This window comes from Eretmochelys imbricata, chromosome 7 (assembly GCF_965152235.1).
Source record: "Eretmochelys imbricata isolate rEreImb1 chromosome 7, rEreImb1.hap1, whole genome shotgun sequence".
NCBI classification, from domain to species: Eukaryota; Metazoa; Chordata; order Testudines; family Cheloniidae; genus Eretmochelys; species Eretmochelys imbricata.
Genome location: NC_135578.1, coordinates 39,746,096 through 39,758,899, shown reverse-complemented (window position 1 = coordinate 39,758,899; position 12,804 = coordinate 39,746,096). Strand labels below are relative to the sequence as shown.

The 12,804-nt window shown below is 41.5% G+C and overlaps 1 protein-coding gene across 1 annotated transcript in view; it reads left to right on the top strand.

Annotated features, from left to right (window-relative positions):
- SLC6A1 (solute carrier family 6 member 1) overlaps positions 1 to 12,804 on the top strand; it is a 43,038-nt gene that overhangs the window by 13,954 nt on the left and 16,280 nt on the right. Inside the window, exon 9 of the mRNA XM_077821330.1 lies at positions 12,686 to 12,798. Coding sequence (XP_077677456.1) covers positions 12,686 to 12,798 — 113 coding nt within the window. The remainder of the gene's footprint in view (positions 1 to 12,685; positions 12,799 to 12,804) is intronic.

The following is a 12,804-nucleotide window of genomic DNA, read 5'->3' as shown; positions in this document are numbered from 1 at the left end:
CACAACCTGTGTGTACCAAAAGAGGCAATCATCAGGGGCCAGAATCAGGGTCATCCTTAGGATTTATGGTGCCCTATGCAGTATTATTAAACCGGTGCCCCTATGCCCGACGGCAACCCAGGCTCCTATGTGTATTTTAGATAAGGGTGGTCTTTTAAAGGATTTATTTTAAAAACTATGTCTGACTGTCCAAGCATTTAAGGCTAAAGATGAATACTTAGATTGTGCATCTAAACATCTATGCAAGGATTTTTTAGAGATGTGATTTTATAATCTTCAGCAACACACTAATGAAATATTTTTAAAGCAAATTTTAAACGAAGGTCCTGTAGACTAACATGTTCTGAGTAAAGTAAATATTGCAGTAATGCACAACTGTTTTTGTCAGTAAATTAAGAAACTGACAGTATCTACCTGGGGGTTGGCAAATGCCTGCTAAAGGGCTTCATTACCACTTGAATGGCCCTTTAACAGTTTCAATGTTGTGTTAATAGGTCTTGCAGGCTGGAAGGCTTTTTCACTTTTAAGTACTAGATCCCCTCTGGAGGAAGACTCAACAGGCTGCAGCAGCCAGCTGTGTTGGGAGCCTGCAGGAAGGGTCAGAACAGGGATAGGAACAGGTGGGTGGGTGGACACTAAGACCCAGGGGTGCCCTAAATTTTTGGGTGCCCTAGCAGTGGCGTATGCTGCATATGCCTAACGACGGCCCTGGCCAGAATAATAAAGAATGAAGGGCAACAAGGATATAATTACTCCCAAGAAATTATTCGGAAGAAAGACCATCCTTCAGACTGGACGTGTGCTGTGGATATAAACTGTTCAGGAAGGACAGATATGGGAGGAAAAGTGGAGGAGTTGCATTCTATGTAAGAGAGCGGTATGATTGCTCAGAGCTCCAGTATGAAACTGGAGAAAAGCTTGTTGAGAGTCTTTGGGTTAAGTTTAGAGGCGAGTACAACAAGAGTGATGTCATGGTGGGTGTGTGCTATAGACCACCGTTTCAGAAGGATGAGGTAGATGAGGCTTTCTTTGGACAACTAACTGAAGTTTCCAGATCACAGGCCCTGGTTCTAATGGGGGACTTCAATCACCCTGACATCTGCTGGGAGAGCAATACAGCAATGCACAGACAATCCAGGAAGTTTTTGGAGAGTGCTGGGGACAACTTCCTGGTACAAATGCTGGAGGAACCAACTAGGGGCCATGCTCCTCTTGACCTGCTGCTTACAACCGGGAAGAATTGGTAGGAGAAGTAGAAGTGGGTGGCAACCTAGGGAGCAGTGACGATGAGATGGTTGAGTTCAGGTTCCTCACAAAAGGAAGAAAGGAGAGTAGCAAAATACAGACCCCGAACTTCAGAAAAGCAGACTTTGACTCTCTTAGGGAACTGATGGGCAGGATCCCGTAGGAGGCTAACATGAGAGGGAAAGGAGTCCAGGAGAGCTGGCTGTATTTTAAAGAAGCCTTATTGAGGGTGCAGGAACAAACCATCCTGATGTGCAGAAAGAATAGCAAATATGGCAGGCGACCAACTTGGCTTAACAGTGAAATCTTCGGTGCGCTTAAACTCAAAAAGGAAGCTTACAATACGTGGAAATATGGGCAGATGACTAGGGAGGAGTATAAAAATATTGCTCAAGCATGCAGTGGTGTAAGCAGGAAGGCCAAGGAATGATTGGAGTTGCAGCTAGCAAGGGATGTGAAGGGTAACAAGAAGGGTTTTGACAGGTATGTTAGCAACAAGAAGAAGGTCAGGGAAAGTATGGGACCCTTACTGAATGGGGGAGGCAACCTAGTGACACATGATGTGGAAAAAGCTGAAGTACTCAATGCTTTTTTTGCCTTGGTCTTCACAGACAAGGTCAGCTCCCAGACTGCTGCACCGGGCAACACGGTATGGGGAGGAGGTGAGCAGCCCTCAGTGGTGAAAGAACCAGTTAAGGACTATTTAGAAAAGCTGGTCCAGAGCTAATGCATGCAAGGGTGCTGAGGAAGTTGGCTGATGTGATTGCAGAGCCATTGGCCATTATCTCTAAAAATTTGTGGCGATTGGGGGAGGTCCCGGATGATTGGAAAAAGGAAAATATAATGCCCACATTTTAAAAAGGGAAGAAAGACCGGTCAGCCTCACTTCAGTCCTCAGCAAAATCATGGAGCAGGTCCTCAGGGAATCCATTTTGAAGCACTTGGAGGAGAGGAAGGTGATCAAGAACAGTCAACATGGATTCACCAAGGGCAAGTCATGCCTGACCAACCTGATTACCGTCTATGATGAGATAACTGGCTCTGTGGATATAGGGAAAGCAGTGGATGTGATATATCTTGACTTTAGCAAAGTTTTTGATAGTGTCCCACAGTATTCTTGCCAGCAAGTTAAACAAGTATGGATTGGATGAATGGACTATAAGGTGGATAGAAAGCTGGCTCAATTGTCAGGCTCAACAGGTAGTGATCAAGAGCTCGATGTCTAGTTGGCACCAGTATCAAGCGGAATGTCCCAGGGGTTGATCCTGGGGTTGGTTTTCTTCATCTTTATTAATGATCTGGATGATGGGATTAATTGCACCCTCAGCAAATTTGCAGATGACACTAAACTGGGGGGAGAGGTAGATAAACTTGAGGGTAGAGATAGGGTCCAGAGTGACCTAGACAAATTGGAGGATTGGGCCAAAAGAAATCTGATGAGATTCAACAAGGACAAGTGCATAGTCGTGCACTTAGGAAGGAAGAATCCCATGCACTGCTACAGGCTGGGGACCGACTGGCTAAGCAGCAATGCTGCAGAAAAGGACCTGGGGATTACAGTGGATGAGAAGCTGGATATGAGTCAGCAGTGACCCCTTGTTGCCAGGAAGGCTAACGGCATATTGGGCTGCATTAGTAGGAGCATTGCCAGCGGATCGAGGGAAATGATTATTCCCCTCTATTCGGCACTGGTGAGGCCACACCTGGAGTATTGTATCCAGTTTTGCTCCCCGCCTCCCACTACAGAAGGGATGTGGACAAATTGGAGAGAGTCAACGGAGGGCAGTGAAAATTATTAGGAGGCTGAGGCACATGACTTATGAGGGGAGGCTGAGGGAATTGGGGTTATTTAGTCTGCAGAAGAGAAGAGTGAGGGGGGATTTGACAGCAGCCTTCAACTACCTGAAGGGGAGTTCCAAAGAGGATGGAGCTAGGTTGTTCTCACTGGTGGCAAATGACAGAACAAGAAGCAATGGTCTCAAGCTTCAGTGGGGGAGGTCTAGGTTGGATATTAGGAAACACTGTTTCACTAGGGGTGTGGTGAAGCACTGGAATGGCCTACCTAGGGAGGTGGTGGAATCTCCATCCTTTGAGGTTTTTAAGGCCTGGCTTGACAAAGCCCTGGCTGGGATGATTTAGTTGGGTCCTGCTTTGAGCAGGGGATTGGACTAGATGACCTCCTGAGGTCTCTTCCAACCCTAATATTCTATGATTCTGTATGAAAAACTACAGGGATGTTCTTCCATAGCTTTTATTAATTATGTGCCTCTCTGTGCATGTGCTGTCTTACTAACTGTTTGATTAATACATCCAATGAAAGCTGACTTATCCCAAGTCAGTTGTTGTTGAACAAATCTGAACTTGAGGAAATGTTACTCATTGAACTTGTAATTGCAATGAAAAATTCTATTGATTATTGGTTATTTATTAATTTGTTACTGATTATTGACAAATTTTTGATCACAAATGATTATCAACATATTTAATATTTCCCCATTAGGCTCTTCAGCTCCTTGTTAACTCAGTTGCACCTTATACAGAGAGAGAGAGATGAATATGAATTGTTTCAAGTCTCTCAAGGCAGTCCAGTATAGGCCCCTAAAGCAGTTAACATTGAATGGGATGACTGCCTAACTGAGTCGCTTACTAGCAAACCCAGCTCTTAGGGCACCTACTAGGGATTCAGCTTGTGCTAAGGAGAATGGATGACAGGGACTGCTACTTACAGGAGACAGTATTAACAAATGGGGACACGTTCAGGCAGTCTGGTGCTTAACTGGGTGTTAAACAGGTGTGAAAATCTGAGCAACAACCCTTTGCTGAGGTGGTTCCCAAAGTAGAATAAATACAGACGAAAATGCAGTGACAATCAGTTCCATTTGTCTGTTTTTACTCATTCATTCATTATTTCATTGTCAGACTTTCCAATCCAGTCATTAGTTTTTCCTTACTGACTTATTTTCTAGGGACACGACCCTGTGCCTCTCCAAGTCAATGGCAAAACTTCTATTAGCAGCGGGAACAGGATTGGGCCCCTTATCCGGACAGTTGTTTTATTAGGATAATAAGCTGGGAATCCTGGTTAGCAGGAATCTGTTGTATTTTGCTTGAAATTCACTGACTTGACCTCAAGTGAAAAAGCTTAGCTTACTAGAGCTGATGCTTGCCATGACTCAGTTGCCATGCCAGATATCCATACAGATAAACAGTAACTGTAACCTCAAGGAGGAACATGCTGATAACTATAAGTCACTGGTTGAGGGACACCAGAGTAGTATGTCTTACCATGTTATTATGAATAACCCAATTATAAATACCTTCTGGTCTTCTAATGAATAGAACTTGAATCCCAAGAACATTAATTGTCTTAAGCAGAATATAAGTACAGAGGAATAAGCCAGAAACCTGTAAGGACATGTAAAGTTCCCATGTGATGGCTGTGAAAGTCAGTGGTGTGAGAAATAACCTTCTTGAGTTGTGCACTTGATTTCTATGTGACTGAGTAAAGTTTTCCAGTGGCGCCTGTGAACAGTTGCCAACGATTCCAAACCTGGGTGCCAAACATTAGGCTCCTAAATGCATTCTAAGGCACCTGAGGCTCAGAGCACAAAGGTCCGTAGGCACTTAAGTCCACATTTTAGGCTCCACTGTGGTCCACAAAAGTCCTGCTAGGCTGCCATGAACAGTATAGATCTCTAAACTCACTTGGTGCCTATGTGTTTGCAGTAAAACTTCCTTCCTGTGTTTGGGCAACTGCACTGCTGCCTCACTCTAGGCATCGAGTCGTCTGTCTCATGCCTAAGTCCCAGAGCAATCCACAGAGCAGGGGAAGACAGGCATCTGTCCGCCTCGCTTATGTGCAGGGCCTGATCCAATACTCACGCTCAGTCACCACCTACTGGATCGGGTCCTGTTCAAAATCAGGCCAGAGGTAGTGGTGGCCATATCCTGCTTATAACTGTTATCCCAGTGGTTAGAGCACTGCCTTGGGATGTGGGAGACTCAGGTTTAATTCCCCCCTCTGTCTGAGGAGGCAAGAGGATTTGAACAGGGGTCTTTTTCTCAGGTGAGTGCTCTACCCATTGTGCTAGGAGGGGCTCCCTCAAACTCTCCTGTTGAAGCTGTTCCACTGTGGATAAATAATTAAATTGTCCTTGGGCTAGAGAGAGTGTGAGCATCACTCTGAAGCCTGGTGGTTGGGGCACCCACCTTGGAAGACCCAGGATCCAGTCCCCGCAACTCCAATGACTTTCCATCAGAAGATCCCCATGGCTCAGTGGTTAGAACATTCTGTTAGGGGTGTGGGAGACCTCTGTTCAAATCCTTTCTCCCCCTCAGGTAGTGGAGGGAACTCAACTTTAGTCTCCCACATCTCAGGTGAGTCCTATTAATACTATACTAAAGGTTCTAAGATGGGCAGCATCACCCCCACCTCCTCTGGCTGTTCTCTGTGGAGCGTGGCAGGGACCTGACCCACTTTCACAAGAAACTGCTTACAGGCCTAAGCCACCTGACTACAGGGGAGGAGTTCATGGATTGCAAACAGAGATAAGTGCTTCTTGGCAGCCTATCTCCATGAGGGGGGCAGGGCTTAAGACGTACCCCTGTCATCAGCATCTCCCACTGGCTAACTTAGGTAGTTACCCGCCTACCATGCTTAAATGTCTCTCCCCCAATGTATTGTATAGGGAGCCTAGGTGTCTAACTCAGGCTTTGTGAATTGCAGTGTTGTTCCTGTGTTTTCTAGACACCTAAAAATTGTGACACTGAGCATTGCAATGCTTAAAGTCCCTTTGTGAATCCAGGCCTAAATAAATAGCTTGATTATTCAGAGGTGCTCAGCACCGGCTGCTGTCATTCATTTCAGTGGTAGCTGCAGTTCCTAAGTGCATTTAAAAAACAGGCCAATTTTATTTAGGTCTCTAAATATGGATTTACTGTAATAACTTAATTGTAATTACCCTAGGTTGTCCATAGCAAACTAGTAAATAAATACTTATATAAAATGCACTTTCCTTAGATTTTTAGCTATCCTAAGACAACGTATTGTCTTGCAATCTCTTTTACATTGTAATTTAGGTTTGCTGACCTTTAGGCCTTTATGTCAATTGGTGGAATTTTAAAGTTTGTAAATGTCTTTTTTCGAGAATTCTTCAAACACAGTATTATTTCCGCATCCTTCCAGAGAATCTTAGAAACTGAAGATGGTCATCTGGTCTTCACATCCTTGTCATTATAGGATTGCAATGATTTGCATCCGATGAAGTGAGCTGTAGCTCACGAAAGCTTATGCTCAAAATAAATTTGTTAGTCTCTAAGGTGCCACAAGTACTCCTTTTCTTTTTGCGGATACAGACTAACATGGCTGCTACTCTGAAAAATGACTTTACTGCTGTTCATGTAATTCTGGCAACAGAAATGGTCTTGGACTGGAACTTACCATGATATTGGACTTGGTGTTCCAGGGGGAGAAAGATCCAGAGCCCAGTGACCTTAACTCTCCCCATAACTGTATTTGACACCATGGGTCCATAGAGCTCATTTTATGAAAAGCCCTTTGAAGTATCTTCTAAGTCATCTTTAAATACATGAACATAGCTCTGACACACACACGTAGTGTTAATATATCTTTCCTTCTGCTTGGTATAGCAAGAGAAACTCCTTTGCACACTAAAATCCATGTGAATTTTTGCTTGTTCTCACTAAGCCTATTGGACCATTACTTGAAACACCCTAGTTTAAAGTTACCATTTACAAATAGTAGAGAAAACTGTAAAATTTGCTCACTGAGGTAATGGTTTATATCAAAATGCTAATAATGTGCTGAAGACAAATTGGCAGAGCATGACTTGATTTATGCAGATGTGCTCTGGGACTCTGGTAATAGCTATCAGAGTGGTCCAGAAGCAGGGCATGGTGCTACCATGCCAGAGACCTGGGTTTTAGGAGTGAAGTTAGACACCAGCTTTCAGTGCACCTGAAGACCAGACTCTGAGTTCGAAGATGTCCACAATAATCCTTTTCCTGCACTCCCGCTGCTAGCTAACAATGACTCTATTAAGTGCAGCCTGAAAGGAGGCTGGGTTGGTGTGTCAGCAGGAAGTTCAGACAATATAACAGGAGAAGACTGTTTCTGTTCTGATTATTCCACCTATAATTGTCCCTTCTGGGAATATCACAGAATGGTTTTATAGACGAGGGATAAGAAAAACACTGATCAGATCCATTTGGCATGGATATTACATATAGAATATTGAAGCTGGAAACGATAGCCAGCTGAATTTCCAGGCTTTGTTCAAATGGCTACCATTTCTACAGTCAAGGAAATGTAAGAGAGTTTAATGTGTTAAGCTGTGCAGTCAACTTCCATTTATAAATAGTTTACAAAGGGTTAATAGATGTTTTAATACATTGCTAATCAGTCATCATACAGTCCAATAGGTCAATAGATGGCTTATTACTAACACCTTCTATTGATGTGCTTATAGCGATCTGTAACACAAAGTATTCATGTCTGTAACATGCTCAGAAAATCTATTAGTCATTTATTAACCCATTATAAACCATTTCTAAATCAAACTTTAATACAAAGTTAAATGGTTTACTATCTAGCTTTTTATTTATTTTTTTATTTTTGGGGGGATACTAATTAATATGCACTGAATTATTTTAAACAGAAATACCAGCTTTGTCTCATACTGTTCAGATATCTGTGAAATGTTTGAAAGGAAACCTGGAACCTCATGAAACTTGGTTGGCTTGAGGTTAGTGAGTGTGTGTGTGTGTGTGTGTGTGAAAAAATCTCTGATGCAGAGATATAGAAAAGAGAAACTGCGAGTGCAAAATAAGAGCAGTCCTCGGGCTTGTCTGCTGTGCCCCACAGTTTGGAATATGGGGGTGTGACAAGCCATGTCCAACAAAGCTCTGCACTTTAACTCCCGCATGTGGAGACTGCAGGTGTGACTGTAAGGTTCCTAGTTCGCATTAGCATACTCCTCTTCAAACAGTTCATGTTCACAGCATTCACACTCTGCAGCATTTTGGTGCACACTGCAATTCACACACTCCTAGTCCAAACTGTAGTATCTTCAGAGGTGGTACTGAGCGTATGCCGTAACACCAGTTCAATAATAATTTTCTTGTAATAAGTAATTTGCCACACAAGCTCCCTGTTAATTCAGAGGTTCTTTGAGGATCGTAAGAATGTAGTCGTCAGTTTCAAGTGGACTTGGATGCTCTATGGAATAAACCTGGGTCAGTTCATGGGTTTGTACTGAAACTGCATGAGTCAGTTTTTCCATAGTTTTGACTCAAAATCAAGTGAATTTTGCTTTGAAATTGTCAGGTTCTTGAAGGTTTAAAAAAAATAGTGAAGCAGTTCATTGAGTAGCTGCAGCTGTTAAAATTGACTACAGTATTCACCTTTGTGTGTGTGCACTTTCTGAGATCTTTGCTTTGACAGACATGGGTTCAAGAATTCAAACAATCTCAAAGCAAAACTTGGAAGTTACACATCCATAGGACTTAAAACCAAAAATGCTCTCTCATACCTTTAGGAAGCAAAAGCAGCCAGACGAGCACAACTCTAATAGCGATGATGTTCTTTGACTTCTGCTCGCCCATTCTTTTTGTTCAGTGGACTCTAATATGCATATATGTCCAATATCTATATTACATCAATTTTATTATATAGGATAATTAGTCACTTTAACTTATTAAAGTAAGTTTTGATTGATAAACTAACAGCTGTAGCTGCTTCATGCTGAAAAATAGTAGTGTGCATCTGCTACTATATGTATTCTTACAGGTGCACTTAGCAACTCTTGGCAAAATCTCGTGGGCTCTTCCTTACGATGTGAGATGAGCAGAAAGGAAACAGAAACAGCAAGAATGTTTCAGAGTGGGTCATTCTCTCTTTACAGTTTGGTTCTTACATTTTTAAAATATCAGACAAATACCAGAGTGACCCACAATTACAGAGTAGTTATGACAGCAGTACACTTACAGGGAAATTATTAAATGACCTTCCTGTATTTAGCCCCCTCCCACCCCTCCTTTCAGCCCAGTTTACAAAGAAAGGACTCTATGTTAAGTAAATCACAGTTAATCTGCTAAGAGATTATGACTGGGCTAGTAATGTTTGTTTTGTGTCATAATTATGTTTGGGTTTTTTTTTTTTTTGTCCAAAATACTACTTTACCCAGTGATGTTTGGACAGTGGAGAGAGAGTTAAGGCAGAAGTGGACTAGTTCAGAGAGCTGTGTTGGTTTCTAATCTTGAAGTAAACTCTTCTAATGTTGATATAGTCCTTAAAATCCAAAACAGGTACCATGTATTATTTGTCAAAAAATTTTTCTTCCACATATTCAGAGCTTCACATCTCCTTGATTCTGAAAAAGTAATATGCAGTATCATGAAACTATGATATGGCTGTCTTTGGACTTCGATTTTAGTCAATATTATCAGCAGCTGCTCTTGTAAAGAACCTTTCTGTAGAATCAGAGAGCACATGACTCTCTGGTTTGTATAGTGCTGTAATGCTACTTCTCTCAGTGTTGTTGGTATAATAGAATATGCAAATAGTAATGAAAAATACCAGCCAGATGGCATTCCTTAGATTTTACGAACAGGAGATAGGCTACATAAATTGGGAAAGGCATCTTATGATATTTGCTATGGCTCTGGCTTTTGGAATATTATGTATATTTCATTTGACAATTACACTACAGATGCTGTGCAATAGCCAGATCCGGTTTGGCAGTTCCATGTTCCTGCTGGGATTTGATTTTGGAAGCAGACTCTGTTTTGCTCCTCAACTCATGAAGCAACACTGGAAAAAATGTGGTTCATATCCTCCTTTATATATATAATCAGACTGTGATTTGGATTAAGCTATGAATAATATTTGCTCCCTTTTGTTAGGTATAGAGCATCATCATTATTAGAAAGGAGCTTGGGTCCACATGTGGATTTCATACACAGTAATTATAAGCGCATTAGTTCAAGCTGGGATTTTTGGTCTGGTCCAGAGATAGGAACCAACCCCCAAATGTGGATGCAGATCCTAGTTCAGAATCCACAACCCAAAATTATGGAGCAATTCAGATCTGCTGTATTGGGTTGGGTCCACCTCTAATATTCTTTTTAAACATGTAGGCTTGATAATTCATCACATCTTTTTTGACAGGGTTGCAAATTGCCATCTGAAATATTTGCTCTTTGAGTCTTGATATATTTATTCCTGACATCATTTTCTCTAAATGCTCCAGTTTCATTTTGTAAAAAGTAGTATGAAGTGAGAGTTTTAAAGACACTACCATCACAACCTTTGCTTTGTGTTTGATTGATGCACATGAACACAGCAAAAGCAAGGGCATATTTCTCTTTCTGGGATTTTTGCCATGTGGGAGGCATTCCAATCATATTTAATAATGCTGATCAGCAAAGGTCGAAGTATATGCAATGAGGACATTGGAAGGTAAGCATCTTGGAAGATGATAACATTCAGATATCTAATGTTTGCTGCTTCGCTGTTCGAAAAGCTACAGTATGTCCCTGCCAGTTATCACAAATGTAGTTATTTTCTGTGAAAACTGAATAAGGATTATATTGAATTTACAGTTAATAACTAGGATGTCCACTTGAGGAAGAGGCACTCCAATTTTATTTCTATGATTACTTTAGACTACTATGAGTTTCTCCATCAGCCTAAGAACAGCTAGTTCCCAATGTGCTGAGACAACAAAAACACACTCTTTTTCCTTTTTTAATAAGGGTCATTTCCCCCGTCACCTTCCACTTCTTGTGTTTCATAGTAAAAAGACCAAGCATACTGGGACCAGTGCTGTTCTACGTATTCATAAATGATCTGGACAAAGGAGTGAACAGTGACGTGGCAAAATTTGCAGTTGACACAAAATTACTCAAGATAGTTAAGTCCAAAGCTGAAAGTGAAACATTACAGAAGGATCTACCTAAACTAGGTGACTGGGCAACAAAAGAGCAGCTGAAATTCAATGCTGAAAAATGTAAAGTAATGCACATTGGAAACAATTATCACAACTAGAAATACAAAATTGTGGGTTCTAAATTAGCTGTTACCACTCAAGAAGATCTTTGAGTGATCGTGGATAGTTCCCTGAATACATCTGCTCAATGTACAGCAGCAGTCAAAAAAGCGAACAGAATGTTCGGAACCGTTAGGAAAGGAATAGATAATAAAACAGAAAATATCTTAATGCCACTATATAAATCCATGGTATGCCCACACCTTGAATACAGTGTGCAGTTCTGGTTGCTTCCTCTCAAAAAAGATATATTAGAATTGGAAAAGGTACAGAGAAGGTCAAAGAAAATGATAAGGGGCATGGAACACCTTCCACATGAGGAAAGGTTAAAAAGACTCAGACTATTCATCTTAGAAAAGCGATGTTTAAGAGGGAATATGGTAGAGGTTGATAAAATCATGAATGGTTTGGAGAAAGTGAATAGGAAAATGCTACTTACCCCTTCATATAACACAAGAACTAGTCATCACTAGATAAAATTAATAGGCAGAAGGTTTAAAACTAACAAAAGGAAGTACTTATTCACATAGTGCGAAGTCATCCTGTGAAACTCGTTGCCAGGGGATGTTGTGAACTGAGTTCAAACAATAATTAGATAAATTCATATAGGATAGGTCCATCAGTGGCTATTACCCACATGGCCAGGAATGCAACCTTGTGCTCCGGGTGCCCCTAAACCTCCAACTGCCAGAAGCTGGTGCTGGACGACGGGATGGATCATTCAAAATTGCCCTGTTCTGTTCATTCTCTCTGAAGCATCTGGCCCTGACGACTGTCAGAAGACACTTCTTATGTTAGAGTAATGTATATTGCAATAGAAATCATTCCATGAAATAGCAAATGGTCCGATTCTTAATACTGGAAAGTGAATCTGCATCTCCATCAGAGCTATCTTTTATATTTCTTTTATCTATTGTTCTGCATACATCAGAGGGGAAGTGTCTCCACATTTCCTAAGGACTGTTCTGGCTGTTGCAGCTATCACCAGCTGTTTGAGTGTAGGTTCAAGGCAGAGAGAGTTCACCAAGGAGCCTGAAGATGCAAATTCAATCCCAGAGAGGCAAGCATATTTGCAGTATCGAAACTCATAAAGGCAGCCTTTTAGGAGCAGCATTTTGAATTACATCTAATTTAAAACGTTTGAACCTGAGGTACCACTTACTTCTTTCTCTATAGAGGAGTCTATTTTCTCTCTATTATTTCCCTGATCTCGCTATCCCACCCCAAGTTGCACCTCATTAGTCTTCAGACTGGCAAACAAACCTAAAACAGAAGTACCATAGAGTGCAAATACCCTGACCATCCTGTTGCATTGTATCAAAGCTAAAATAAAGATATACAATTAATAACCCATCTCTTGTTTCTGTTACCAGGTCCTGGACTGGCATTTTTAGCTTATCCAGAAGCCGTGACACAGTTACCTATCTCTCCATTGTGGGCAATTCTGTTCTTCTCCATGTTGCTTATGCTTGGAATTGACAGCCAGGTAATG